The sequence below is a fragment of the Syngnathus acus genome, chromosome 1 (assembly GCF_901709675.1).
Source record: "Syngnathus acus chromosome 1, fSynAcu1.2, whole genome shotgun sequence".
Classification (NCBI taxonomy): domain Eukaryota; kingdom Metazoa; phylum Chordata; class Actinopteri; order Syngnathiformes; family Syngnathidae; genus Syngnathus; species Syngnathus acus.
Genome location: NC_051087.1, coordinates 405,087 through 432,975, shown reverse-complemented (window position 1 = coordinate 432,975; position 27,889 = coordinate 405,087). Strand labels below are relative to the sequence as shown.

Here is a 27,889-nt window from a genome sequence, read left to right as displayed (position 1 = left end):
CTTTGAAACCACAACGCTTGCTTGAAACTCTACTTCCAAACCCCGAAAAATAGCCACTTTAAAACCTTAATCAATGCCCATGTGACCAAGTGTGATATTTTATTTTTTGTATTCCAATGTATTAAGTAGCAAAACATCAAAGAACCCAAAACAGGTGGAAGCGAGACGGACGGACGGCCGGCCGGGCGTCCCTCTCGTCTCGTCTCGTTTTCGTTGAACTTTCCATGCGGTTTCCTTTGTTTACAGCTTCCGACTCTGTGGCCGCGCCGCGCCTCCTTCTCGCTTACCACGGCGGCGACATGGGCTGAGGGTTCTGTAGGTACGACATGACCACGGCTGAGATGGACAACCTGCAACACCAAAACCGTGAGGTGAGTCTTAGCCAATCAGAAGGAAGTCATTTGTGGACAATGCATCACCACATACATACATTTTATACTTGAATATACTATACATAATCCTTTTTTCATTCCAACGCTAACAATCTGGTGTGGTTGAAAACCATCACTTACATGAAGCTGCTCATCATCTGTTTGGTGTCCTCAGAGCTTCTGGAGTTGGCGAAACTGATGAAGGAGCAGTAGACGGCGATCCATGCGCACCACTTCAGCTTCAAGGTCCAAAAACATTCCACGTAAGGATTGCTACCGCTGGTGTCTGCTTGTGTGTTGTGCACACACACACGCGTGTTGTGTTGTGTTGCGTTGCGTGTTCGTTCCTGTCGTGTTTGTGTCTGTCACCTTGAGCATGAGTCCACACATGCTGAAGATCATGCCCAGCAGGTTCATGTAGTCCGGGGTGGGGTCCTCCAGTGTGGGATTGGACTCCGTAGTGGGGGGCTTGTACCTGCCACAGTGTGTCATCACGCGGACATTTGACGTTGCATTCCATTTCCAAACGATGTCATCTCTTTAGTTAGCCACCTTATCATCTGAACTCGCCGGCTGGCTGCGACACCCTAGCAAAACATCAAGAAACTCACCGCAATATCTTGTTTTGTCTCCTGGGATCCGCCATGTTGTTCGAGGACATTCTTACACTCCAAGTGCTACTTCGCTCACAATTGTTTTAGGAAGCTTGATGATTGAGATGCTGTTGGTCGTCCGTCCGTGAGGGAATGGACTTGAAGTGAGAAGAGTTTCCCTTGGTCTTCAAAGTAAAAGCTAAGACTAAGAACGGAATCCATTCAATTGGGAAGAAACGTTTGTGACCTTTTGTTTTGAAAAGTAGCAATTCTCCCAGTAGCCACCACGCGTTCTAGCGGAAGTGACGTTGGTATTTCCGCTCCAACCGCGGAACGAAGAAGACGAGGCAAGCTTCTGTAGTTTCTTCATCGTGCCAATGTGAAATTGCCGCGGTTAAAGTCAGTTCACTAAAAGCAGCAATACGTGAGCACGTTTTACGTCGTTTTTGACTTGCAGCAATTGCCATTACGTTCACCTCCACGATCCATTTCTAACGCCTCAGCTTTGGAGTAAGTACATTCTAAATCATGGTTGCATGTGGGCAAAATGGATATCATTATTATTGTCATCGTTACTATTCAATTTCCCATAGCGCGAAAGCTGCAATGTTGCAATGATGTTTCTTCTCACAGCTGGTGTCATTTGACCTTTTCTGGGAAGCACCATGTCATTCCCTCTCCCCAAACCGCAGACCCCCCAGCTTCCTCACCATCTGCTCCGAACCATCGACTGTCAGCAGGGAGCCGTCCGAGCGGTGCGCTTCAACGGTGAGCATGGAATTTACAACGCACTTGGTGTCACGTGCTTCTATTTGTCATGATTCCATCAGTGGACGGCCAGTATCTGCTCTCCTGCGGCGCCGACAAGTCTCTCAAGCTGTGGAGCGGCAGCCGAGGGACGCTGCTCAAGACCTACAGCGGCCACGGGTACGAGGTGCTGGATGCCGACAGGTGAGTCACCGTCAGCCGATGAATGTGCTCATTCATATTCATTGGTAACACACGTGGATTCAAAAAGCCGTGGTGAGCAAATGCAGCTGAACTGCCCTCGGTTCTTCTCGTCCGGTTTGTGCGCGCAGCTCCTTCGACAACAGCAACATTTGCTCGTGCAGTTCCGACAAGACGGTGATCCTTTGGGACGTGGCCACGGGTCAGGTGGCTCGCAAACTTCGAGGGCACGCCGCGGTACGTCTCCGCCTCGCCTCCCTTTTTTTCTTCCCCTCTCCTTTGACCTTTGCTTTTGCTGTTTCACGGCGCAGAAAATCAATTGCGTGCAGTTCAACGAGGAGGCCAGCGTCATCTTGTCGGGTAGGCCTACCAAAACACAAATCCCCCCCCCCGGTCGGGTCGCCTCCCGGGGCCGCCGGTTTGATCCAAGCGTCTCGCGTCTGATTCAGGTTCCTTGGACGGGACGGTGCGCTGCTGGGACACCAGGTCCCGCAAGAACGAGCCCATCCAAGTTCTGGATGAGGCGCGAGACAGCGTCAGTAGCCTGAAGGTGTCCAAACACGAGCTGCTCACCGGGTGGGTTTTTTCACAAGCCCGATGCCGGCCGGCCGGCCGAAAACCCCAAAAAAGAACACCGCGAGGACGCTTCACATGCAAAGCCATAGAAGCAACTTTGTTTTAACATTGTCGACAATTGCGCTCAGGTCCGTCGACGGCCGAGTGAGACGTTACGACCTGAGGATGGGAGAGCTCCACGTGGACTTCCTCAACAGTCAGACATCTTTGCGCTTGTCTCGCTGTCGTTTTGTCACCGACCGTGTCATTTTGCGCCACGTGTTTTCCTTCAGGTCCCATCACATGCGTATGCTTCAGTCAGGACGGCCAGTGCACGCTCAGCTCCAGCCTGGACTCCACCGTCAGACTACTGGATAAGAGTACGGGAGAAATGCTGGGAGAGTGAGTGGCGCCCATCTCTGTAGCCGTGCGGGAGGGGCGGCCGTCTCCAGTTGTGCCTTTGCGCCGCCGCAGGTACACGGGACACACCATGAAGGGATACAAGCTGGAATGCTGCCTGTCCCGCAAAGACACTCACGTGCTAAGCTGCTCCGAGGACGGACACGTCTACTTCTGGGACCTGGTGGAGGTCAGTGGCAAAACCATTGCTCGTAGCGAGCGGGTTAACGCTAGCCAGCGGCCATGCTTCCGCAAAGCGCTCAAATGCAAAAAGTAAACAGCTCCTGGTTAGCCAGTGCGCAGTTTTAGAAACTCACAAGCATAGCACTCGTACGGACTTGAATTCTCGGTTCCCATTGTGGTCTCTGCGCGCGTCAGGGTTGTCTGTCATTGAAGCTTCCCGTGGGCCAGGCGGTGGTCCAGTCCTTGTCCTTCCATCCAACGCAGCCGCGTCTCCTCACCGCCAGCCAAGGCCGCGTCCAAGTGTGGGCGGCCGAGCCGGAAGATCCCGACGCAAACGACGACGACGGCGGCGCCGCCCTATAGCGCCTGCACACGTGTGGACTTTTTCCCTTTTGCTCCAACGAACCACGTTGAGCCACCGCGGCAGATTTGTACGAATGGCATCACATTACTTGATCTGATTGGACGCTCGTGGACCATGTGGCACATTTCATCCAATGACAAGTATGAATTTTGTTTTGCCTTCCATACACCACTTCCCACCGACTCCCCTTTTGTAAAGCTGATAATGTTGTGCTTTAGCCAAGAATTGCCATGAGAAACACGCTAAGCGTCCAACATGCCAATGTCTTCGATGCACAAGTGAGTGGATGGAGCCTGCGCTCTTCCATAAGTGGCTGAAAAATGAGCCATACAATGTGTTTTGAATGTCATTATTCACTTCTATGATATGACGTACTATACCTAGGACCACACAATGAATTCAGGTTTGAAATAGCTTTATTTGGAACTTCCCGGCCCCATATCGTAGCGTTTTCCTTTCAACGGGCGTCGTCATCCAGGCGCACAAGCTCAATTTCAGTGAGTGTTGTAGGTCCTAATATGGTGAAAATGAAAAACATGAATAAAACTTAACTTGTAGCCTATAAATAGGGATAGTGGGAACGTCATTTCGATTTCTTTGTGTGTCTTGGCATGTGAAGAAATTGACAATAAAGCAGGCTTTGATAAAATGATGGCCCCTACATTGGAGCGGCCCTCCGGGAAAAGTCCCGACTCTCCCGATTAGCCAGCACGTCATTGGGAGGGGCCGGTCAGTGAACACTCGTGCATCCTTGTAGAAAAGTCAAATATATTTGGAGGATTTATTAACTTTCAAAAGCGTTCATCTACAGCATGAGCGTCGGCGCCACCGACAGTTCCTGAGGGTTTTCACCCAACAGGGCCGTGTCCCGCAGGAGATGGAGCAGCTCCAGCGGCTCAGGAGCGTCCCGGGCCTCGGACGCCTCCCGGGTCTCGGACGCCTTCCCTTCAGCCACCCGGTCGCTGCACCCGCTCAAGCGGGACATGAGTGACCTTGACCTCCTCTTGGGCCGCGCCATCTTCTTCCGCTGCGGGTCGTGTACGACGGCGTGGCGCCGCAGACTCTGCTTCATGGCGAAGGTCCGGCCGCAGCCCGGGTGGTCGCAGGCGAAGGGTCGCAGCCCGTCGTGAAAGGAGCGCAAGTGGCTCTGCAGGTTGAAAGGGGTGGTGAAGGCGCGGCCGCAGTTCTCTCGCAAGCACCGGTACACCTGCCGCGTGTCGGCATGCACGCGCCCGTGCTGCTCCAGGAACCAGGAGTCGCGGAAAGCCTTGCCGCATTCCGGACAAAACACTCGAGTTTGGTGCTGCGCCTTGCGGTGCCTCACAAACTCAGTCCAGGTGGCGCCTGTGAAGGTACAGCCCGGCTGGTTGCAGGGGTAGCCTTGATGAACCTTGGACGGACGGCAAAGACAGCAAAGCCTTTAGTGCTCCAGTAGAACTAGTTTAATTAACAACAACAACAACAAATGAGCACGGTCAGCATCGTTGGCAGCGTATCCGACATTTCCATGAGCCCGTCTGTCTGTCTGATGGTTCACATATTTCAGCCAAGAAACGAAGTGAATGGAAGCGGGTCAAATAGCTTCATTTCTCTCGAGGTAGTACCCACTCATCGTGTTCGGAACATAACACGGGGTTGGCTTTCCCCTCTTTGTCCCTTCCCGCCACTGACCTTGAGGTGTCGCTTGAGGCGGCTCGGGAAGTTGAATCGTAAGCCGCAGCCGTCGTGCGTGCAGGCGTAGGCGGGCAAGTGCGTGTGGTGGCTCTCGCTCATGTGCGCCATGAGCTGCTGGTGCTTTTTGAACGCGGCGTCGCAGCCGTCCGCCGTGCACGCGTACAACTTGCTCTCCGACCGAACGGCGTGCATGCGGCCGAAGTGCCGCGCGCGGCCAGACTTGGTGCTGAAAGCTTCCTTGCAACCCTCGGCCGTGCACGCGAAGGGGCGCAGGCCGCTGTGGGTGAGCTGGTGGCGGGCCAGGTGGTGCGGGGTGCAGAAGGACTTTGCGCAGTCTTCTTGCGGACAGGCGTGCGGCCGGACGCCGGTGTGCGAGCAGAGGTGGGCGTCCAGCTTCCATTGCTTGTCGTAGGCCGCCGTGCACGGCGGGAATGAGCAGATGTAGCGCTTGCGCGGCCACGCGGCTCCCTCCATCGTTCTACTCACACGTTGTCACGCCGGACGCCATGCGTCTTCCTTCCCACAATCCTCCGTTCGTTGTTGCGCGTGTCGTCAATTCCGCTAAACGTCACTTACCAGAGATGTTTTGTGAAGAAGAGAGGCAATCGACGACGCACTTACTACTATCGATAAAAAGAAGTGAGAAGAAGAAAAACAAGTTCCTAATCATGTCAGTGATTTAAGTCCCCTCACGCCCATGGAGCGTTGAAAAGGAAGACCGACATTGGACTGTTTGCGACAATTCACAGCGATTTACGGCGTCGTTAGGCACAACCCGAAGACCGAAATGACAACATTTCAAAGTGAAATCGTGTTTGTGAATGATCATGTCACCAATTCCTTCGACCACGTTCACATTTCAGCCCTTCAATGTGTTTGGATGCCTACACATTTGCGACATGACACATTTTACGGCTGCTGTGAGTCTCCTTAAAACGTTCGCGTTGATAAAGGGGTTAGAATCAACTCAAGGGAACTTGATCGTACTCGTAGTATAAAGCCCTTTCGCACCAGTAAAGCTGCCGTTTTTTCCTTTTCTTCTCCTGTTCTTATTGAAGAAACCTTTCGTGACGTTTGGAGGACATCGTGTGAAGTAAGCTAGCTAAAGCTAGTTAGCCGCTACGTTCAACAGTTTCACAAAACATCTCTTAGCGCCTGCTGGTCGTTTACATCATCATTTGTAAGTATTTGAACTTAATATTACACCTAAACGAGCTTTAAAAGTTGGCCTATGGCTCGAAAGTCATCTCGCATTTGCGTGTTTGTTCACTGCTCGCCGTGTTGACGTTACATGTCAGCCAAAACGTTTTATTGGTGTTGCTTGAAATATCATTCTTGTTACCACCCTAAACTCCTCATTTAGTCACGACAATAATTGACTTTGTTGTCTCCGAGCGCGGATGTTCCAACTCCTCTTTGTTGCGTGAAATAAAGAGCCAGTTAGGGTTACGTGCCTGAGTCTTTGAAACGCTACAATATCATAGCTATTCTCAGATACAGTTTAAAAAAAAAAAAACACACACTCTTTAGCCGCCCAATAATTGTAACGAGTCTAAATTAGGTTTGGAGTCTGATGGCTGTCCCAAAGGGTGCACCCCAGGCAGAATTCCCGTCTCGGCACCTTCTGGCTCATTATGACTCACAAGTATTGACCTTCCTTCCTTCCTTCCTTCCTTCCTTTCTTTCTTTCTAAACAGACTGAATCTGTGAGCCGTGCAGAGGTGTCGTCGTCGTCGTCGTCAACATGGTGAGATCGGGCGTCACGCTCCAGCCAAGTGTGGATATTTTCCAACACTGCAAACTCTCTTATGTTGTCTTGTAGGGAGAACGAAAAGGAACAAACAAGTACTACCCGCCGGACTTTGATCCGGCTAAGGTGACTAAGATCTTGTTGTTGTTGTTGTATGAACTATGTTTTTTTTGTTTGTCGCATCGATTGGACATTTGTTTGTTTGTCGTCGTATCCAGCACGGCTCTCTCAATGGCTACCACAAAACGCACGCCCTGCGGGAGCGGGCCAGGAAGCTATCCCAAGGCATCCTCATCATCAGGTTTGTCCTTACCCAAAGGCATCAGAAATGCTCTTCATATGGTCACCTCGCATTGTTCCCAAAAGGCATTTTCTGTGACTCTGAAGCCTCCGACCACCCACATTTGGCCCATCGTGGTCCAAGTTATTGATTTTTCTTTCTTTCTGTTTGCAGGTTTGAAATGCCGTACAACATTTGGTGTGACGGCTGCAAGAACCACATCGGCATGGGTACGTATGCACCTATACCTTATTTTTTTTCACGATCTGGCCCCGTCCGTCCTCACGGTGGATTGTCCTTCAGGCGTCCGGTACAATGCGGAGAAGAAGAAAGTGGGCAACTACTTTACGACGCCCATCTACAGGTGAGGGGCAAAGGGGCGCAACGCTAATGAAATAAATGTCATCATGAAGCTTAACCCTAATTGAAATCCCTCCCCGGCAGATTCCGTATGAAGTGCCACCTGTGCGTCAACTACATCGAGATGCAGACGGACCCGGCCGCCTGCGACTACGTCATCGTCAGCGGCGCCAGCAGGAAGGAGGAGCGATGGGACATGGCCGAAAACGAGCAGATACTCACTACTGGTACTTGAGTGGCACTTTTCGCAAGCATTTGACACGCTTGTCGAGAGGGAGAGAACACAGGTGCGACGAGGAACCAAAGACGGGATGGGAGGGGAGGTATGGACAGGAGAAGGGGAAGATGGAAGGAAGGAAGGAAGGAAGGAAGGAAAGAAAGAAAGAAAGAAAGAAAGAAAGAAAGAAAGAAAGAAAGAAAGAAAGAAAGAAAGAAAGAAAGGGCAGGACTTGAGGGAGGATGTCAGAATGAAGCAGGCAAGGAAGGACAGAAAGACAAGGCCAACATGAATGTGGTCGCTGTCTTCCCGCCAGAGCGAGAAGAGAAGGAGAAGCTGGAGACGGACGCCATGTTCAAGCTGGACCACGGCGGCAAGGACAAGGAGAAGCTCAACAAGGCTCTTCCTTCACTTGCGGAGCTGCAGGACTACCGGGCCGCATGGAAGGACGACTTCCAGCTGAACAGCGCCCTGCGCAGGAAGTTCAGGGTAAAGACGAGCAGTATTCCTGCCTTGGGCGTGTGTTGTCTTGAAGGGGCGTGGCCTAATGAGTCAGTCATGGATAATCAAAGAATTTCTGCCTCTTAGCAGGCAAGATTCTCACATTTCGGTCATCCTCCACCAAAGCTCGCACACGCTTTCCAACCAACGTTGTCATTCGGCAAAGGACTATTTGTGTGGAGTGCTTGGGTCTGGGGAGAAAAAAGAATGTACGCTGAGGTCGCGCTGTACCTTTACGCCGCAGTTGGAGAAGAAGGGGATTGTGGAGCAAAAGGAGAAGGATGACGCTGTGAGGGCGAGGACCAACCTGAACATCCCGCTCTTGCCTGAGCGCGAGGAGGACAAGAGGCTGGCGGCGCTGCTCAGCTTACAGGCGCCGCCTGACTGTGAGTTTCCAAAACACACACAAAACTCATTTGGGCAATTTTCAAGTTTTCCGCCAAGGACCGAGCCCTGTCCAACGCTCCCAATAATTGCCTCGAGTTGCCCCAAATGGCTGCAATAGAGCAGGATCTTGCAGCAATAGGCCACAAGATGGCGCCAAAGCAATAAAACAGTCCTCAGTTGAGTTTGGTTTTTGGAAGGTTCACTGTATCGTCGAAAACACAAGCATTCTCATTCTTCTCTGTTATGATTCTGACTCGATCCGACTTTATTCTTGAATGAAATGCTTCACTTTTACAACTGCCGCAAACATCCAGCGCTACGTCAAAGTTGCTTATTTATTCGTGTGCTCGCACTCAGCTTACGAGGACAAGCAACGCAGCAAACGGCAGGAGATCGCCACACGCTCCTGGTTCAGCTCCACTCCAGGGGGCACCACTCCCGCCTCGGGCGCAAGCGCCTCCGAGGCTCTGCTCCGCAAGCTGGGCCTGCAGGCCAAGGCGGCGGCCGTGGCCAAAGCGCTGGGCGCCCCGCGGACCCCCCTGGTCCGCAGGAAGTCAGACCTCCGGGAGCCATCAAGGGCTGAGCCGGACAGGGGTTCCGGCTCCCTGGTGCCCAGTTACAGCGACTCGGACTCTGACGGCAAGTGAACCTTATCTGATGACGCCTTGCTACCAGATTGTGGGGATATTCCTGCGTTCCATTTGGAACAAACGGCGCAAACAAAAAAAAAAATACCAATTTTGCTCCCACTGATTGATTGTTGGGATTTTTTTTTTTTTTTACAGTCAGGAAGATGAAGGGCTCGGTCCTATTTGCAATTTGAAAACCATTGCTACAGGAAATGACAGAACAATGTTAAAACACAGACTATTGGTACTTTTTGAACTTGGGGCCGGTCAACATCCCAGTAAGCATGAATGCACAATGTCCAAGTCCAGATTGTGCAAGTCACCATTTGGTAACCATGTTCTGGACTTTCCGCCGTTGAGTCACGTTGCTTGTTCAATGTTTGGATTTCCAATGTGAAATGTTTCAAAGGCTTTTTTGAATGTTTGTCCCATTTGAAAACATACCAAGTAAACGTCTCACTCTGGACAGATTCGGCTTCTTCATCACCTCGCAGCTTCGACCTGACGCTAACCTCTCTTTTTGTCAAACGGCTCACCTTAAACGGCGACGTTTGACAAAAAAGCTGAGACCAACATATAAATCAATTCCTCATCTTACCCCAAATAACTTTCGAAATGGACACACACGCGGCCAAATAAAGGCCACTCCAATCGTTCCCCCTGATGAACAAACAAAAAACCTTTCCTGAGATTCGAGGTCAAAGCTCGGAGAGACGTCTCTTTCAAACGAAAAAGTCCTATACGGTACACTCAACAAACATACAGTACGTTCAACGTCCCCCTTTCAAATGGATAAATCAACCTAGAGATGCCTCCATGTTCCGACCACAGGAGGAAGCAAAATGGCCGCCTCTCAAATAATGTTAGCAAACAACGGCCTAGCGTCTCTTTTTGGAACGAGTGTTTCTCAAAACTCAACAAACCCAAGAGCTTATCCACTGATTCTCCCTGAACTGAAGCTAACGGTAGTAGCTGAGGCAAACAGTGGCAGCTCACCATTGAAATCAAAGTCCACCATTTTGTTGACAAACATTTTCCCGCCTCTCATCGGGGGCGGGGGGGCTCCTGGTGTAGTGTAGTCGTCGAGTTCCCAACCTGGGGGGGTTACAGTCCACTCGAGTCACTCACCATGGCCGGACGGACGTTTCTACGTTGTATGATCATCGCATACCTTCTGTGCGGCGTGGCCGCGCGGGGCAGCTTCAGGTGAGCTAACACGCTAACGCTAAAGCCAGTGGTGGGCGGTTAGGGTTAGTCATTAAAATATGGATTCACCAAGTATTATATTTTAAAAGTCAAATTCAATATCATGAGATCAATCAAATCTAAATCCATGTAATCAATGCAAACAACATGACAGGACTTTTGATAATGTATCAAAGCTTGGTAGTTATTAAAAAAAAAAAAAAAAAGCAGAGGCGCAAATGCACTGCCTGCCACTGGGCAAACACTTGACATCAACAACCACCTCGCTAATCCGCCTGTGCGCTCTTTGCAGAAAAAAACTTTCCAGGTACGTCTTTGGGGCTTTCAGGTGGCGGCCATGCCATGGCGGCACCATTTGAAATTGTGATTTCCCTGTGCAGAGTTCTCAATCCAAAACGAATCTTACAAAAGATCGGGTGAGTGACGCCACACAAAGTAATCTTGGCCAAAAACATTTCAAGGCCACACAGGAAGTTGATGGCTTCATAACCAACCTTTTTTCTGTCTGTCATGCTAACAGGGCTCACTTTGCTTTCAGGGTGATTAAGAAGAAGGACCCGGCGCCGCCGCCACCACTACCGCCGCCGCCGCCACCGCCTCCAAGGTGCGCTTCAAACCACCACACCCAAAGAGACTTCTTTTTTTCTCACTGACATGTGATCAACGTTTCCAAGTAGGATTAGAGAGAGCGTGTTTTATTTTGAGTTTTAAGGGTATATAAGTCCACATGCAGTAAGATCACAGAGGATAGCTTGTTCATAACATGTGGCGGCACTAAAAATACACCTGTGTTTGTGTATCCATTTGTTTTTTTTTATAATGTAGCTTTCTTTTCAGCATTCCACAGGAGCCACCAGTGGTAGACGTTCCCAGGTATGTTGTCCATCACGCCGCTCTCCTGAAAACATTTCTGTCCTTCAAAGCCAATGTGAATGTGGTGAGCCAGAGCAGAGCAGATCAGCTCGTGCATGGGAAAGGTCATTCATTTCCGGATGAGGTCAAACAGAAATCAAGTCAAATATCGACAATAGTTTTTGAACATTGCCGATCGTAATGCTTGAGATTCCTACGGTGCCTATCTGTAGTGAAATATCGGTTTGATCAAATAAACGGAGAAATAAAAGTGCATCTTATTAAGTACATTTAATCAAATGAATGCAATACAAGATGGATTCATCTTTCTTTGCTGCTTTTCTTTTATTGACAGTAAAAGATTTATATATCATTTAAAAAGTGAATAACTGATGTTTTGGAACAACATTTTTGTTTTTTTTAATGTTGCACTCGATCAACTAACTGATGATGTCATGAGATCAAGTTGATTGATTTATCTATCTCGGCAAATATAATAGCGGACTGTTGCGAATGAAAATGCTTCAATTCATCCCTTGAGGTTTACTCTGGTGGCTCCGGACCTGCTGAGGACCGACAGCCCGGAGAACATCTACCTGCAGGCGGAAAGCATCGACAGCCCCGTGGAGGTGGTCGTCACCGTGACCGACTTCACCAAGACCAACATGCTCTTCACAGACACCGTCACGCTGGATCGGAGCAACGGCTTCCACGCCCTCAAGTCTGTCCAGGTTGTTGCAAATTCAAAGGCGGGATGCATCTGAAGCTCCGCGCCGAGGCAAATGCGTGGCCGTCGAAGAAGGCGGCGGCTCGTTCTTTCAACAATCTCGTTGGGCTTCAGATTCCCTCCGATCCGTTGAATCGCGACGAGACAAAGAACAAGTACGTGATAGTGAAGGTGAAATTCGGAGACCACCACGTGGAGGAGCGGACCGTCCTGGTGTCCTTCCACTCCGGGTACATCTTCATCCAGACGGACAAGCCCATCTACAACCCCGGAGACGAGGGTACGGCAACTTTGACGCCAATCCCATCAATATTGCCGATTGCAATTGATGGCCCTGTGCTCCTTCCTTATTTATTCCTTCATTGATTTACTTGTTTATTTTGTATTCATTTGTTTATTTTTTTCATTGATTTGTCTTGATGATGGATTGATTTGTTTGCGTTTTGCGCCTTCCTCAGTGCGCCTGCGGGCGTTTGTGTCGTCGCTCTCCTTCAAGGCTTCCAACAGCTCTCTGACCGTCGACATCCAGGTGGGCAAAATGCCTGGGTGAACTGGGCCCGCAGAATGGGTTTGATTTGTGCGCTTCTGACAGAACCCGGAAGGAGTGGTGCTCAAGCAGGTCCTGAGGACCAGGGCTTCTTCCGGCATCTTTTCCGACTCGTTTTACCTGACGGAAATGGCCAAGTAAGTCGTTTGAAATTGCAATCTCCAGATCCGCTCAAGACTCCTTAAGAGAAGCGTCACGGCTCGAAATGTCTCCGCAGTGAGGGCATGTGGAAGGTGATTGCCAAGTTGGACCACTGGCAGCAGAACACCTTCACCTCCCACTTTGAGGTGAAGAAATACGGTACGTGCGCCGCCTTTTCCCAGCGCCGTTGTCGGTCCCGGCTTTTGATGGGCGCCTTCCGCTGCAGTGCTGCCTGCCTTCAACCTGACCTTGGTGCCAAGCAAGTCCTTCCTGACACTGGATGACAACGAACTGGAGGTGGAGGTCTGGGCCAGGTACACGCAAATAACGCCTTTGGCGAGAAATGCGGCGCCCTTGTTGCGTCAAATCACGAAGCGGCGCTCCATGCCAAGTGTATTCTCTCAATCCCGTCGCAGGTACTTGTACGGGGAGCCGGTTCAGGGGACGGCCTACGTGTCGTTCGGCCTGAACGTCAACAAGGAGATGAGAAGGTTGCCTTCGGTCAAGCAGGTGTCCAATGTGAGTGGCTCGGGTCCAGCCGGACGGGGGCCGAAAACGGCGTCCGGCTCAGGTTCTCCTTCTCCATTCCATCTAGCTGGAGGGCGGCGTGGTCAAGCTGAGCGTGGACGAGCTGAAGGCGGCCTACCCCGATGTCGGGACTTTGCTGGGGAACTCCATCTACGTCAAAGCGTCTGTTCTCACCAAGACGGGTAAGGACGCCAACGGTTTCAGAGAAACCAAGAAGACTTTGCGGCGTTTCGGTCAGCTCGAGGTTTTTGGAGACCGGATCGCAAGCTCCAGATGTTCAGCTTTTAACATTTGACGAAGCGCTTTGCGTTGATGGACTTTATTTTTGGCCACGGGCAGGCAGTGACCTGGTGGAAGCTGAGAAGACGGGCATCAAGATTGTCGACTCTCCTTACGTCCTGACCTTTAAAGACACGGTCAAATACTTCAAACCGGGACTCCCCTTTGACTTCACCGTAAGTTTGTCTTTGCGTTCATCGGCCCGGAACCTCGGCGTGAAAATGTACACCCGTGTCCAGATCCAAGTGAGCCACCACGACGGTTCCCCGGCCCGCAACGTCCCGGTGAAGGTCAACCTCCTGCAGGATCCCGTGATGGTCAGCTCGGGCACGGCCAGGCTCACCGCCAACATGCCCAAAAGTCACAGCCAAGCCCTGGTGGTAAGAAGTTTGGAGCTGGCACCAGTGGCAGCTTTGGGGCTTTTGCCCTCAGACGGACGGCGTGACGGTTGCGTTTGCGCCTTCAGGCCGAGACCCAGCAGGCCGACCTCGGGGCCCGGCGGCAGGCCAAAGCCCAAATGCTCCTGTCGCCGTACGCCAGCTTCTCCCCGCACAGCCCCAACTACTTGTACATCTCCAGCAGCAGCAACGCGGCGTCTCCGGGCGACACGCTGGCTCTCACCTTCACCGTCCAAACGGCCGAGCAGAACGTCCGGCAACACCTCAAGCACATCAGCTACCTGGTCCGAGTCCAGCCTTCTCGCTCGTCATTTCTTTTCTGACTTGCAATTTTCCTATTGCGATGTTTGTGGCCGGCCGGCCGGCCGGCCAGGTGATGAACAAAGGCCGGTTGGTGGAAGCTCAGCGAGTGGACGTGAGCGGTCAGCTGGTGACCAGCGCGCGAGTGGCGGTGACGGCCGACTTGATGCCGTCCTTCCGCGTGGTGGCCTTCTACAGCCTGCCCACCCAGGAGGTGGTGGCCGACTCCATCTGGGTGGACGTGACCTCGTCCTGCCTCCCGGATGTAAGTGGGCAACGGCCCGCCTTCCAATCGACAGCAAAGATAGAAAACGTTCAAAGATTTTGTCTTGTGAAATGTTGTCGCCAGCTGAGCGTGGGCCCGGTCGGCGTCGGGCCGCCATACTACACGCCGGGCAAGAACTTGCGGCTGCGGCTCCGAGGCCCGCCGGGGGCCGGCGTCAGCCTGCTGGCCGTGGACAACTCTGTGTTTCTGCTCAAGAAGGAGCGACTGACGCAGAGCAAGGTTAGCTCAGCTCAGGTCGGGTCGGGTCGGGCCTGGCTGAATCAAGTCACCCATCTGCTGCTTTTGCCGCCCAGGTGTGGGAGACGGTGGAGCGAGGCGACTTGGGCTGCACCCGCGGGGGAGGCGGCGACGCCAGGAGGCTCTTTGGGGACGCCGGCCTGCTCTACGCATCCAGCACCGGAGTCAGAACCGACACCAGGAAAGGTCAGGGCTCACTCACGGCCAGGCTAATGGTCAAGGCTAACCACGTCAACTGGCCTCTCTCATCAGACTTGCGCTGCCCCGTCAGCACCAGGAGGAGGCGCTCTGCTCAACTTTTGCAGAGGAAAGCTCAGCTGGGTGCGTTTGCTTGCTTGCCCGCCCCTTTCTGACCGCCTGTGCGGTCGTTCTCGACAGTGCCAATGTGTTCTTTTGTGTTTTTCTCTTCTCAGAGAGTCACTACAAGGAGAAGCTGTCGCATCGCTGCTGCAACGACGGCCTTCGGGCCGTGCGCATGCCGTACTCGTGCACGCGGCGCTCCCTCTACATCACCGAGGGCTGGGAGTGCATCCGGGCCTTCCGCTTCTGCTGCGCCAGCTACCGAGGCGAAGCGCTGGACACGGAGATGCCCAGCACGGCGCTGCCCACCACCACCCCGCTGCCGCCCACCACCACCCCCCGACCCGTCCCCACTCGCCTCCACCTCGGCAGAGATATCTTTGGTAAATCGTCATTCGCGATTGTCATGTCTTCTTCCTTCCTTCCTTCCTTCCTTCCTTAACTGACTTACTCTGGCAGATTGGGGAGGAAGGCGCACGGTGGAAGTTGTCGCCTACAGCGACGCCCACAAGACCTTGTCGCCCAGGGTTTACGCCAGGGGATTCGCCATCGCCAAGGAGACCCAAGTCCTCACCCAACAAGCGGAGCGCTTTGAGGAGGGAGACGACGAGTACCTGGAGGAGGAGGAGGAGGTGTACCTGGAGGAGCGGGACGTGTACCTGCGCTTTCGCTTCTACGAGTCGTGGCTGTGGACCGAGGTCCGGCTGCCCGATCAGGCCGACGCTGACGGGTGAGCCGGAATGGCGGCAAAGCAAACGTGAGCTTTGACGCGGTGTTTACTGAAAAGCCTGCGCTTGCGCGCGTGTCAGGTTGGCGTCGGCCGAGCTGAGCCAGCCTCTGCCCGACAGCATCACCGAATGGGGCGTCCTGGCCGTCAGCTCCTCGCCAAACACCGGTAACCTCGTGGCTTCGTTTCAATCCCGTCGTGGGTTTGGGCTATACTCAATGTTGTTGTTGGTTTTTCTAAAAATGGCATTTGCATTATTTCACAATTTCTTCATTTCATACCGATGTTTCCTGAATGGCTTTTGGAAAATGGGCCAATTTTGATCAGGAATTTGAAGTCTGTCCTGAAAGTTCACCTCAACATTTCTTATTTATTTCATGCCGTTTGTCCTGCTCATTATCCATGGTGATTATTGAATGATTTCCGCTCTGAATTCTGACTTTATTTTTTTGGTTGGATTTGCCCGCGGCCCGCCAGGTTTCTGCGTGGCCGAGCCGTACAACATCAAGGCGTGGAAGCGCTTCTTCGTGGACTTGAAGCTTCCGTACTCGGTGGCCAGGAACGAGCAGGTGGAGATTAAAGCCGTCATCCACAACTACGGAGACGACGAGCTGCACGTAGGTCTCGGCGCCGTCTAGAAGGAAGAAGGAAAAGCTTTCGCCTCTGACCCTCGCTCCCCCCGCAGGTGCGGGTGGTGCTGATGAAGACGGAAGGCATGTGCAGCGTGGCCTTCCGTGAGCGCCACACTCAGGAAGTCACGCTGGCGGCGGGCACGTCCAAGGCGGTGGCCTACACCATCATGCCCCTGGCGGTGGGGCGCCTCCCCATCGAGGTGATGGCGGTGGCCCGGGACTCCATGGGCGGAGACCGCGTGCAGAAACTCCTGCGGGTGGTGGTGAGCGAGCCGCTTGGCTGCAAATCGTTTCTCCACATTGACTCCAATTCACGGAGATCAACCTCATCCTCCTACATTTAGCCGTCAATTCTAGCCAATACAATTTGGCCATTCAAATTGTTTTCCGAAATGTCTGAGAATTCCTCGGAGAGGATGCACCTCCGTTTATTTGATTGCATTTTCAATCTGTTCCCAATTTGCACCCAAACAGATGGACGGCGTCCAAAAGACCAAAGTCTGGAGTGCCGTCTTGAACCCGGCGGCCGAAGGAGGTGCGGGCCTTTCACTCACCCGTGACCATTTGCCAATGCTGTTGAAAAGGACAGCTTTTTTGGATTTTTGCGTCGTCCCTTTCACACAGGTAAGCAGAGCGTCCGGGTGGGCAAGGTGGAACTGGAGGGCGTGGTGCCAAACTCCACGCCAGAAACCTTCATCAACGTACGAGGTCAGGCGCCGCTCGGCGGACGGGGGGGGGGCAACTGTGGCCACGCGACGTCTGGAGCCTCTCCCTCCCTCCTCCCGCAGGGAACGTGTTGGCCGACAGCATCGACAACTCCATCGCCGACGACTCGCTGGCGTCTCTGATCCGCATGCCGGGCGGCTGCGTGGAGCAGAACCTGGCCACCATCACGCTGCCGCTCATCGCCACCGTCTACCTGGAGAAGACGGACGACTGGGAGGCGGTGGGGGTGGAGCGCAAGGCCGACGCCCTCAAATACATCAGGAGAGGTCCGCGGGGGGCGGGGCTTCTGCTCGGACAGACTGGCGTCACAATGTCTTTCTTCTCGGTGTTGCCTTCAGGCTATAAGAACCAGCTGGTCTACAAGAAGAGCGAAGGCTCCTACCCCCCCTACAGGAGGGAGGGCGCAAGCACCTGGTACAGGGCGGCCGCGCGTACGCATCCTAATGGGAAAATGACAAAGCACATCCTTGTGCGGCGCGCAGGATCACGGCGTACGTGGTGAAGGTGTTCTCCATGGCCTACTCGGTCATCGGCGTGGACCCGCAGCAAGTGTGCGACCCGCTGGGCTTCCTGGTGCGCAACAAGCTCCGATTGCCCGACGGACGCTTTGTGGAGGACAACCCCGTCTACAGTACCACCATGACTGTAAGATGCGCCGGCCAGGCTCGGAATCCAGGCTCTTACGTCTCCTGTCCTTTTAGGGCGGCGTGCGCGGCGACGACCCCGAGATCACGCTGACGGCGTTTGTCCTCATCGCCTTGGCCGAGGCCAAGCAGACAGGAATCCAATGCAGCCAGCAAAGTCTGCAGGAGGTGGGTCACGTTGGCTCACTCGCTCAGAGGCCGCTCTAAGCCGGCGCTCGCCCCCTACAGGAGGCCATCATCAGCGCAGCGGCCTTCCTGGGGAAGGCGCTGGCAACGTCAGGCCGGCGGCCGTACACGGTGGCCATCGCTTCCTACGCGCTGGCCTCGGCAGGAAGAGACCCCGAGCGCACCGTCGCACAGCTCCTCGCGGCGTCTCCCGACGGTTGGGAAGCTTGATTTCCGTGATTAGCATATTGTCATGAAGCTAGAAGACGTTTAGCGAGAGGATTGGCCCAGTGTTGGGATTCCAAAAAAGTCCCCCAGCGTCAAGTGCCCGATTTGCCCGCCTGCAGGCAGCCACTGGCCAGACGCTCACAATCATCTGTTCTCGCTGGAGGCGAGCGCTTACGCCTTGCTGGCCTTGGTCAAGATGGCTCGCATGCCGGAGGCCGCCAAAGTTTTCAAGTGGATCAACGGCCAGCGCAGGCTGGGCGGAGGCTACGGTTCTACTCAGGTAAGGCTTACGTTTTCCTCAGTAATCGTTTCCATCGGCCATTTCTTTCAAACTACTCTTTCTTCTCTTTGACGTCAGGCCACCATGGTAGTGCTGCAGGCGCTCTCCGAGTACCTGATGAAGTCTCGGGTCACCAGAGACCTCACCCTGAACGTGGACGTCAAGATGACGGGCCGACGAGACGTCCGGTACCATTTCGACGCCAGGACCGCCTACGCCGCCCACTCGTCACGGGTGAGAAACACAAACATGATAGGATAGGATAGGATAGGATAGGATAGGATAGGATAGGATAGGATAGGATAGGATAGGGCGGGGCGGGGCGGGACTGAACAGGAGAGCACAGGTGCACTAGTGCTAAGGCCTTTCAGTGCTCCCTTCAATTTTGCCTTCCAGTGTTATTCAGCCAGCCTGCTTTGTGTGGTTCTCCACAGCTTCCGGCTAATCTGGACCTGACGGTGGAGGCCACAGGCAGCGGGCAGGGGATACTGGAGGTAAGAGGTGGCTGCCGCCGACGCCGAGGTGGCTGCCGCCGACGCATCTGTCAACTTGTGACTCCAGGTGGTGACATACTACAACCAGCTGCATGAGGTGGACCAAAAGACACCTTGCCAAAACTTTGAGCTCAGTGTCCACCTTGAGGAATCCAGCGGTGAGCGGCTTTACGCTACTCAAATGTTACCGTGTGATGGTCCCGTGCGTTAGCATGCTTACAACTGCCTTACATCAAACAATTCAATTCAACCTCTTTTTTTTGAAATGCTACAGAAAAGCCCCCAGCAGATGTAGAGAAGTCCTACGTGATGACCATCAAAGTCAGGTGAGAGCCCCCGTCGGAAGGTTCCGGCACCTCGGGAGAACCAAACACGCCAACGCCGTGATAAAGCAGCTCCTGACAACGCGATCAAATGTGTCGGCTGGGCACAGGGCGTTAGGGTCCAGCGACCTCAGGATGGTGGTGCTGGACGTTAGCCTGCCCACGGGCTTCACCCCCGAAAACTCGGACCTGGAGACGGTACACCTCTTTTTTTTTTTTTCTTCTTGAAAGAGCGCTAGCATTATTGCTGCTACTGCTGACGCTCACACCAAACTGCCTTCAGCTGTCCAATTCGGTGGACCGCTACATCAACAACTTCAAGATGGTGGACAACCTCAGCGACAGGGGCTCCCTCTTCATCCACCTCTTCAAGGTACGCGGCCCAATCGGAAGCGGGCGCTCCGACCCGGTCCCTTCCGGTCGCGGCGCCGGGCTGGGCTCACTTGGTGTGCTCTTCTTCTGGGCTCAGGTGTCCCACAAGGAACCGGAAATCCTGATCTTCAGACTCCAGCAGAACTTCAAAGTGGGCCTCCTGCAGCCCTCCTCGGTCACCGTGTACGAGTACTACAACCCCGGTACGGTACGGCTCGGCTCAGCTGCCGGCCGCTTATTCTCACTTCAAATCGAAGCAATTGTTACATTCATGATGTCCCGAATAAATCCCAATATTTGTCGGCGTTAGACCAGCGCTGCACTAAGACCTACGAGCCCCCTCGGGACCAGGAGCATCTGACGCACATCTGCAAGGACAACATCTGCCGCTGCACGCAGGGTAAAGTAAAGGCCCGCTCGCAACGCCAGACGGGGCGGGGCAGGGCGGCGCTCGCCGACCCGCTAAGCCTTTTGCGGACTGGTCTGCGCAGGCGACTGCTGTGTGGCCAAAAGAGACGAGCAGCGCTTTGGTGCCGGTGAAAGGGAGGCCTTTGCCTGCAAGTCGCTGCACCACGGTACTTCCCAGACACTCCCAGGCACAATGGTAGCGTCTCCCCGAATCACAAGCCACCTTTGCCCCTTGTTTGCCGTCAGTTTTCCTGGTCAAGGTTTTGAGCGTCCAGCAGAGCTACTACGACAACTACGAGCTGGAGATAGTACGAGTCGTCAAACTGGGTGAGTGGGAGGGCGGGGGGGGGGCGGGGGCTGAGGAACACCACTTAGCCGGTGCGCTTGCAGGCGTGGAGGCGGGAGTGAAGGCGGGTCAGAGCAGGACCTTTGTGTCCCACGCCGGCTGCAGGGACGGCTTGGCCCTGGTGGTGGGCTCCCAATACCTGCTGATGGGACCCAAGGAGGAGCGCTGGCACGTGGACACGGACAACGACAGGTAAGTCCGCCTGACCGCCAGCGTGCGTTGGCCGAAAACCCAATCGCTGCACGTTTGTGCCTCCTCGCCAGCTTGGTGTACACGTTGGGGGCGGGCACGTGGCTGGAGCGCTGGCCGTCGCCCGACCAATGCGCCGGCGAAACGCTGCGGGACAAATGCGCCAAGCTGGCCGCCACCGCCGCCGAGCTGTCGCTCAACGCGTGTCGCTTGTGAGACGCTCGTCGGCGTCAACGGGACTTTTTTGTCTTACTTTTGTGCCGCCGGCCGCTTCAAAATGGCAAATGAGCACTTGGACACATCCGCTACAATAAAAGCCTCCCATCAAGAACCATCATTGCTTGCCGATGAAAAGTCCACACACCCCGACTCGCACTCCGACTGTTAAATTGGGGGCCGGCCGCTCATTCACCTCACACGTCGGTCACTTCGTGTTTTTTGGGAAAAGATGCAAATAGTCACCAATACTTACCACTTTAAAACCCAGCACCTTTAAATCTTTTTAAATGACAACTTTTCCTAAAAGCTTGAAATGTTTTTTCCCCCCCCTCATAAGAAGAACCATTTTTTTTGGCTGGCTGGGGTGAAAAATATTGATGACAGTATTCATATTGTATCTAGAAAGGCTTTAAAAACAGCCGAATCTGGCTTGACGTTTTGGCTGCCAAGGCTAAGCTTGCTTGCTTGCTTGGGTGGGTGGGTCAGATGCGCTTTGACTGCACGGTGCTGTACAGCGCGCTGCACGCGTCCGCTCCAGCGTCCGGCCTGGGCCTGCGGGTGGAGACAACCAGAGAGACCATCCGGTATGACCACCCCATTATTTGGGGGGAAAGGTGAAGCGGTTATATTTTTGCAGGTCTATTGAGGAGGATTTTTTTTTTTGTCAGAACCCGTGGCAGATTTCAGTATTTTTCAGCCAAATTGAAAGTCACCTGGAGGCGCGGCAGTTGACGGCACTGTACTCCACTCCCTCGTCCCGATCCTCGCACCGGCGCCTCTCGGCCCGGGCGACGTTGGAGTAGATGGCGTCGGGCTCGGAGAAAGCCAGCGTGGAGTACAGCAGCTCGTCCGGACCGCCCCTGCTGTCTTCTGCGCTTGCGTTTGGCTGAGCACATTTTGGATCAGGTTTACACTTTTTCTCCTTTTTTTTCTAATTTCGTAACATTTTCACGTCTTTTTAACAGCTTCCAAAATACATGTGTTTTCATTTCAAATCTCAAAGTGTGTCATGACTTTTTTTTCCCCTTAAAGTATTTCAACTGTTGTGACAAAATGGAGTTACAAAATCTTGAGTAACATGAACATTTTTGACATTTTTAGTCCTACCCAAATAAGATATACTACATGATGATATCATGCAAGTTTTTTTTCACCTGAGCTGCTGGTGCCATCTTTTTCCTAAAATATCAAACAAACACAAAATGAAATGAACACCTTTGTCCACAAAACATTTGAAACTAAATCTTTTTCACTTTATATTCTGATCATTATTTTGTCATTTGTATTCTTCCTAAATTTAGAAACGTTCACGTTTTAAAATCGGCTTTTCAATACACTTTTTTAAAATTCCCTAACCATATGTAAATAAAGTACAAAAAAATGGAACCCACCTGAGCAGCAGGGCGGTGCCAAGAATCAGGAAGAGAAGGAGCAAGCCAGCCAGCACGCAAACCACCGTCATCACCTTCAGTGGACCTGACCAAGCGGAACAATGCAGTTATGAAAAGAAAAAAGAAAAGCAAAGCTGGCAATGCAGAACAGAACCGACAGAACCGTAACTTACTGGCCCCGGTGGAGAGCCGCAGTGTGGCGTTCCGGCTCCCCACTCTGTTCCAGGCTTGGCAGCAATAGTCGCCGTGGAGCTCCGCTCGGTAGTCGCTGATGTTGAAGACGGTCATGTTGGATATGGGAGCGTTCTCGTGGTACCAAATGTAGCTAGCGCTGGGGTTGGCATCACTGCTGCAGGTCAGGCTGACCCAAGAGCCCACGCCGACAGAACCCGAGGGTGTGGCTGAGACCTTGGGCCGCCGAGGACCGTCTAGGGCGAAAACGCTTTGGATGAACGGGTTGGCATAAAAGCTTATCGGAACGTCAACACAAGGCACGCTCGCTAGGGTTGAAGTCTGGAGATTGACTCAGCTAGTCTCCAGCTCCACTTTGTCCACTTACATGCGACGTCTAGGAGAACCTTTGTAGAATTGACGCATCCGTATTCATTGCAGGCCTGGCAGTGGAAGCTTCCGGCATCTTCAGGGCTGATAGAACTGAAATTGACAAATCCGCCCGGATCCCGGCCCACCGGTTCGTTGTCCTTGTAAAACGCGTAGCGAGCCTTTGGATTAGTGGCACTGCTGCACTTCAGACTCACAGACTGGCCCTCCCAAGGGACTGCTGATGGAATGCCCTCCAAAGCGACGTCCTCCGGAGGATCTGAGGAGCAGAATTGGCCTCAACGAGACGAGTCCTAAACCAGCACGTGAGGTACTGTACTTACATTTCACATTGACTTTGATGCGTTTGGAGTGCTTCTCCCCCAGCTCATTTGCCACAGTACAAAAATATTCCGCAGAGTCTGAAGACTCGATGGATCGGATGACCAGGACAGCTTCGTCACTCACTTTTTGATGACCTGAGTTTCCGATCTCCTTAAACCACCCGTATGTACATGATGCTAATGGGTCGACTGTGCAGGTCAGAGTCAGCCGCTGACCCTTCAAGATACCATCACCCAAGTCACTCGGGGACACCGAGGGGGCCGCCAGAGCATCTGAACGAGGAGGGAAGAAGGTGGTGGTAGACAATGTCAGTCAGTAGAGGGTAGACAAGTCATGACAGTAATGCTGTTCAATTGCTGTCCTGCGGGTGGCAGTAATGACTCGAGCACAGTGAGCTGCTCCCAATGCCAAGTGACCAAGGGAAATAATGAAGATGAAGCGGTCGGTCATGAAAACGGATGGATATTGACAATAAATCAATCAATTGCTCAGTGGGCCGGTTTAGTGAAGAGAATGAGTAAAAAATAAAAATCCCTCACACAGACGAGAAGAGGTGCTGAGTGGATTTCTTTCCACTCCACAGGTGACGTAGTCTCCGGGATATAAAGGGATTTGCCGAGGTTTGGCCGTCTGGGAAGACTCGCAGTCGCCGTTTGGGTGTCCATTCACGACCCAGCAAAAAGACATAGGAGGTTCCAGGTTGCATGTCGTGTGACACGCCAGCTGAGCGATGACGTATGCGCGTCTACCTGTGACGTTTGTCACCTGCACCTGCGCAGCTGGAGGCAAAAGGTGCGTGCATGGCAATCAATGGGAGAGAGGGAGAGGGGCTGGAAAGAGCATCACAGAAGCGAAATGCGTTCAAATTCTGCCCCTGCTCACATCCCCGAAACCAAATCTCCATCTTTACTTTTGTTGCCAAGAACCTCAAGTGGCCCTGCACCTTGTTTTTGCAGTAAATGTTCTCTGCTACCTTTCACTGTTACCTGTGACTGTCAAAGTGGTTCCCGGCAAACGACCCTTCCATTCAAAACCTGATGCGTAGAATTTGAAGCGATACTCAGCAGAATCGCTCTCCGTCACGTTGTTGATTCTCAGAGTCAATCGTCCATATCTTGATCGAGGGAACTCGACACGACCTTTATAGCGGTCGTCCGACGTAAGGTCCCGAGGTTGCGATTGGTCTGTGTACCAGAAATTGGACTTGACCTGGCTGTAGGAGCTGTAAGAGCACCCGATGTTCACTGTCGAGCCTTTGAGGGCGCACATGCGTCTGCTGTCGTAAACCACATTGTAGCATGAGGTGTAACTTGACACACCTGCAAGATTGAACAACATTTTAGCTTTAGCAAGGAGCTAGGTGCTACGGACCGTAGCGGCGGGAGTCGCTAACTCACACACGGGAGGAGATGCAAGCTGCTCATAGTCTGGTAGAGCACATGCGTAGCTGTTTCGGGAGCTGGAATAATAGTGGAATTGGGTAGGCGCATCTTTGGTTTCCTCTCCATTCTTGTACCAGATGAATGAAGGAGAAGCCCCCAGAGGGCACTTGCTCTCACACTTGAGTGTGCTCGTCGTCGCTTGTACGCTGAGATCTGAATTAGTTAAGAAGAGTGTCAAACCATTTCATTGTAAATGTGTTCTATAGCATTCCCGCCGAGCCGCTTCGCTTTTGCGCGCGTGCGTGTGCACTGTCTGCAGTAGCAGGGCAGCGCACAACAGCTTTGCTCTGCCTTCTGACATTCCAGGCTGGCGCTCACACATTTGACCTCGCGGGAGTTTCCCGCAGGGATGCCGACTCCTTTGCGCCAAAAGCCGCGCGCGTTCCATTCATTGGCGTAAGAATCCTTACTGGTGACACTCAGAGTGACTGCAGGAATGACGCTGTAGCCTCTTCCACCTGACGTGACGAATCTGAATCTGTATTCGCCCGCGTCGCTTTGTCTCAGCTCCCGGATGACCAACTTGCACTTCTTCTGTTGGCAGTCAACGCGCACTCGACCGGAGTATTGGGGGTCCAAACGCAAATCTTTGGGATGCCCTCCATAGGGCCAGTTGGTCTCGGTGTGCCACCAAGTCTCCGTTGTGTAAATGTTTCGGCCCTCTTCAGTTGTCGGGTGCCGGAAGGTGCACTGGAGCTCCACCGTGCTTCCCTCCAGGCCACAGACGGTGCCGAGAGTGTAGTCCCCTCCCCAGCCATCCGTCGCCAGCACTGAAAAGCATGCAAATGTACTCTTGGATCAAGGTCTGTTTTTTTTTTTTTTTTTCCTTCTGGGGAGGGGGCACTGAAAACTGCAACCATATTTGAATCCAGATCTGCTCTGCTCCAGCATGGCACGCAGCGACTACGAGGCCGTCCGTCTCAGAGCTTCTTCCTCTTTGCCTCATTGACATGCACGACCACAACTTTGTAGTGTGAGAAAATGAGACGCACCGTGAGACGGGCGCAAGCTTCTTCCTTCTGCTCTCTGCGGTCGACGTTTCCTGCTCCTTTTTATTAAGCCCAAGAAAACTTTTGAAAAGACAATTTGTTCCGACGACTATTTCGAAGCCATGCAAATGTTACACGTCAAACGCATTTGGAGCAAATCTAATCTCAATGACCTATTTGGAAGTGATTGAAGACGCGCCGGGCCGGGCCGGGCCGGGCGGCTGACAGACAATATCGCTGGGATTGTGTTTGAAACTAGATCTGATCCAGATTAGGCATCTGGAAGGAAGCAAAGCCATGCCAATTCAATGTTAGAGCGTGTCGCCCTTTCAAAATGTAAATCCAGATCAGATCCAGACGGAGCAAATGTCCGGCAAAGGTGTTTTTAGCGCTGCCGAACGTGGCCGGATCAGGTCCGGATTACAGTCGATGAAAGCACGATAATAATCAAATGGCAAAAGTCGGCATTGCAATCGATTGTGAGCCAAACGTCGTACCTTGTACGTCCAAGAGCAAGGCCACGAACAGGCCCAATCCCTTTTGTGGCGTCCAGCGCATACTTGATAGTCCGTCGCCTCTCTCTCGTCTACGGCCGTATGTGCGAAAACCAAATGAAGTATGACAGCTGGCCTTCTTCCTCTTTCCCCTCACTGACACGCATGAGCACACTCTTAAAGAAATGAGATGAGATGAGATAAGCAAATGTGTTGCACTTTCACTTTTGGCTGTCCTCCCCCGACTGTCGATGTATCTCCTTGCCTCATCCAAAGCGCGCCTTTGGAAGGAACAAGGTGTCGACTACTCCGGAAGCCGTGGAAATGATGAGCTCGTTGACAAATGGAAAATGGAGTTCAATCTCTTCCATCTTTGTCAAAATGTCTTTTAATCCAGATTTGATCCAGATCTGATCCAGGTCTTCCCATGGCCCAAGCAGGACTCTTCCCATGGCCCAAGCAGGACTCTTCCCATGGCCAAAGCAGGACTCTTCCTATGGCCAAAGCAGGACTCTTCCCATGGCCAAAGCAGGACTCTTCCTATGGCCAAAGCAGGACTCTTCCCATGGCCAAAGCAGGACTCTCACATACTGTATAACATCTACACATCCCATTTTTCAGATTTTTGTCTTTTTTTAAGTGGACCAAATGACTTACTTAAAAATAAAGCGTGCATATCTGATGTTGCTCACAGTAGTCCTCAGTTTGCTCAGGGAGCTTGTGTGTATGCCCAGATACATGAAAAATTAGAGGGAACATTGCTCGTGACGCGTTCAAGTGTCCGGCGCGCGGAAACACTTCAAGCTCGGCCTCGCTGTGTTTGCAGCGACCTCAGTGAAAACGCCATCCGGGCCATTCCCAGGAGAGCCTTCAGAGGAGCCGCCGACCTCAAAAATCTGTACGTTGGAAATGTTCAAGGAAGGAGGGAGGCAGGGAGGCGGCGCCCCCTTGTGGTCGTACGGTACGTGAGTGTGTGTCCCTTGACAGGCAGCTGGACAAGAACCGCATCGGCTGCATCGAGGAGGGCGCCTTCCGAGCATTGCGATCTCTGCAAGTACTGTGAGTAGGTTCTGGCGCCGTGCCTTCCTTCGCCGACCCGCTAAGCCTTTTGCGGACCGGTCTGCGCAGGCGACTGCTGCGTGGCCAAAACAGACGAGCAGCGCTTTGGTGCCGGCGAAAGGGAGGCCTTTGCCTGCAAGTCGCTGCACCACGGTACTTCCCAGACACTCCCAGGCACAATGGTAGCGTCTCCCTGAATCACAAGCCACCTTTGCCCCTTGTTTGCCGTCAGTTTTCCTGGTCAAGGTTTTGAGCGTCCAGCAGAGCTACTACGACAACTACGAGCTGGAGATAGTACGAGTCGTCAAACTGGGTGAGTGGGAGGGCGGGGGCTGAGGAACACCACTTAGCGCAGGGGTGGCCAACCCGCGGCTCGCGAGCCGCATGCGGCTCCTTGCCGGGTTTCATGCGGCTCCTTTACGTTCATATCAACATTTGTGGGTTTATTTGTTTGTTTGTTTTTGTGCGTGTTGGCTTCGCTTGAGTTCAATATGGTATTTTCGTCAAACGCTGCGTGTTGGCTTCGCTTGAGTTCAATATGGTATTTTCGTCAAACGCGCATGCGCATGAGGTGAACTCCCGCAAAGGAGGAGGGGCAAAGGCATTCGAGGAAACAACTAGTGTCAATTTCGTTCTCAAAATGGCAGGGACAAAATGCACAGCTAAATGTGGCCCATTTAAAACCCAGCACCTTTAAGTCTTTTTAAATGACAACTTTTCCTAAAAGCTTGAAATGTTTTTTCCCCCCCTCATAAGAAGAACCATTTTTTTTGGCTGGCTGGGGTGAAAAATATTGATGACAGTATTCATATTGCATACAGTATCTAGAAAGGCTCTAAAACCAGCCGAATCTGGCTTGACGTT

At 52.8% G+C, this 27,889-nt stretch overlaps 7 protein-coding genes and 1 long non-coding RNA gene across 18 annotated transcripts in view; 4 read left to right on the top strand and 4 right to left on the bottom strand.

Moving 5' to 3' along the window:
- Nucleotides 1-10,366, bottom strand: part of ier2b (immediate early response 2b) — an 18,502-nt gene extending 8,136 nt beyond the window's left edge. Inside the window, exon 1 of the mRNA XM_037248752.1 lies at nt 10,355-10,366. The gene's annotated coding sequence lies outside the window, so the exon portion shown is untranslated. The remainder of the gene's footprint in view (nt 1-10,354) is intronic.
- Nucleotides 61-1,196, bottom strand: wdr83os (WD repeat domain 83 opposite strand). Its single transcript, XM_037248825.1, has 4 exons — nt 983-1,196; nt 741-846; nt 513-610; nt 61-350 (listed from the first exon to the last, which is right to left on the bottom strand). Exons 1-4 carry the CDS (start codon nt 1,030-1,032, stop codon nt 284-286), a joined length of 321 nt encoding a protein of 106 aa, XP_037104720.1. The 5' UTR covers nt 1,033-1,196; the 3' UTR covers nt 61-283.
- wdr83 (WD repeat domain containing 83) lies at nt 1,267-3,589 on the top strand. Of its 2 annotated transcripts, none has more exons than XM_037248659.1 (10): nt 1,267-1,474; nt 1,622-1,732; nt 1,795-1,915; nt 2,044-2,149; nt 2,224-2,272; nt 2,362-2,488; nt 2,617-2,684; nt 2,761-2,869; nt 2,942-3,139; nt 3,245-3,407. In XM_037248659.1, exons 2-10 carry the CDS (start codon nt 1,630-1,632, stop codon nt 3,258-3,260), a joined length of 897 nt encoding a protein of 298 aa, XP_037104554.1. In that variant the 5' UTR covers nt 1,267-1,474; nt 1,622-1,629; the 3' UTR covers nt 3,261-3,407. The 2 variants fall into 2 exon arrangements, with proteins under 2 accessions (XP_037104554.1, XP_037104545.1); XM_037248650.1 differs by having other exon boundaries at nt 1,269-1,474; nt 2,942-3,056; nt 3,245-3,589.
- LOC119121205 (transcription factor IIIA-like) lies at nt 3,812-5,686 on the bottom strand. 2 transcript variants are annotated; one of them, XR_005097638.1, is made up of 3 exons: nt 5,085-5,686; nt 4,041-4,803; nt 3,812-3,959 (listed from the first exon to the last, which is right to left on the bottom strand). XR_005097638.1 is itself a non-coding variant. In XM_037248592.1 (2 exons), exons 1-2 carry the CDS (start codon nt 5,559-5,561, stop codon nt 4,219-4,221), a joined length of 1,062 nt encoding a protein of 353 aa, XP_037104487.1. In that variant the 5' UTR covers nt 5,562-5,686; the 3' UTR covers nt 3,812-4,218. The 2 variants fall into 2 exon arrangements, 1 of the variants encoding a protein (XP_037104487.1); XM_037248592.1 differs by having other exon boundaries at nt 3,812-4,803.
- Nucleotides 5,745-21,835, top strand: ccdc130 (coiled-coil domain containing 130). 3 transcript variants are annotated; one of them, XM_037248580.1, is made up of 12 exons: nt 5,863-6,042; nt 6,146-6,267; nt 6,785-6,834; nt 6,910-6,963; nt 7,056-7,138; nt 7,292-7,347; nt 7,421-7,481; nt 7,562-7,704; nt 8,011-8,183; nt 8,440-8,581; nt 8,940-9,242; nt 21,017-21,835. In XM_037248580.1, the coding sequence occupies exons 3-11, from the start codon at nt 6,832-6,834 to the stop codon at nt 9,227-9,229; spliced, it is 1,005 nt and encodes a 334-aa protein (XP_037104475.1). In that variant the 5' UTR covers nt 5,863-6,042; nt 6,146-6,267; nt 6,785-6,831; the 3' UTR covers nt 9,230-9,242; nt 21,017-21,835. The 3 variants fall into 3 exon arrangements, with proteins under 3 accessions (XP_037104467.1, XP_037104475.1, XP_037104480.1); XM_037248572.1 differs by lacking the exon at nt 6,146-6,267 and having other exon boundaries at nt 5,745-5,961; nt 6,910-6,957; nt 7,055-7,138; XM_037248585.1 differs by lacking the exon at nt 6,146-6,267 and having other exon boundaries at nt 5,868-5,961.
- On the top strand, nt 10,306-27,371 carry LOC119120819 (complement C3-like). Of its 2 annotated transcripts, XM_037248038.1 has the most exons (45): nt 10,306-10,417; nt 10,710-10,724; nt 10,798-10,833; nt 10,956-11,021; nt 11,255-11,290; nt 11,811-12,000; nt 12,111-12,276; nt 12,455-12,525; nt 12,589-12,680; nt 12,761-12,843; nt 12,911-12,998; nt 13,101-13,203; nt 13,280-13,394; nt 13,552-13,667; nt 13,731-13,871; nt 13,958-14,173; nt 14,263-14,454; nt 14,539-14,694; nt 14,769-14,898; nt 14,965-15,033; nt 15,126-15,395; nt 15,472-15,742; nt 15,822-15,907; nt 16,217-16,356; nt 16,425-16,634; nt 16,846-16,906; nt 16,996-17,079; nt 17,160-17,363; nt 17,436-17,511; nt 17,580-17,742; nt 17,799-17,909; nt 17,970-18,123; nt 18,254-18,414; nt 18,493-18,648; nt 18,849-18,908; nt 18,976-19,066; nt 19,183-19,234; nt 19,342-19,429; nt 19,515-19,604; nt 19,701-19,806; nt 19,914-20,003; nt 20,095-20,178; nt 20,258-20,338; nt 20,402-20,549; nt 20,621-20,877. In XM_037248038.1, the coding sequence occupies exons 1-45, from the start codon at nt 10,341-10,343 to the stop codon at nt 20,760-20,762; spliced, it is 5,337 nt and encodes a 1,778-aa protein (XP_037103933.1). In that variant the 5' UTR covers nt 10,306-10,340; the 3' UTR covers nt 20,763-20,877. The 2 variants fall into 2 exon arrangements, with proteins under 2 accessions (XP_037103933.1, XP_037103939.1); XM_037248044.1 differs by lacking the exons at nt 20,095-20,178; nt 20,258-20,338; nt 20,402-20,549; nt 20,621-20,877 and adding exons at nt 27,095-27,178; nt 27,258-27,371.
- Nucleotides 21,012-27,889, bottom strand: part of LOC119120886 (B-cell receptor CD22-like) — an 18,209-nt gene continuing 11,331 nt past the window's right edge. For 2 of the 6 annotated variants that reach the window (XM_037248136.1, XM_037248160.1), the window contains 6 exons: nt 22,716-22,976; nt 22,330-22,584; nt 22,157-22,241; nt 21,920-21,944; nt 21,479-21,651; nt 21,012-21,317 (listed from right to left, as the gene is read on the bottom strand). In XM_037248136.1, the coding sequence (XP_037104031.1) occupies nt 21,248-21,317; nt 21,479-21,651; nt 21,920-21,944; nt 22,157-22,241; nt 22,330-22,584; nt 22,716-22,976 (869 nt within the window). In that variant the 3' untranslated portion in view covers nt 21,012-21,247. Of the gene's footprint in view, nt 21,318-21,478; nt 21,652-21,919; nt 21,945-22,156; nt 22,242-22,329; nt 22,585-22,715; nt 22,977-23,040; nt 23,314-23,580; nt 23,821-24,027; nt 24,361-24,438; nt 24,637-24,893; nt 25,254-25,969; nt 26,062-27,889 lie in introns of those variants that run through there. The other 4 variants (XM_037248118.1, XM_037248128.1, XM_037248152.1 and 1 more) reach the window with 4 other exon arrangements.
- On the top strand, nt 23,765-25,568 carry LOC119121378. The gene is made up of 2 exons (XR_005097666.1): nt 23,765-23,833; nt 25,356-25,568. It is a non-coding gene; the product is annotated as an uncharacterized LOC119121378 (long non-coding RNA).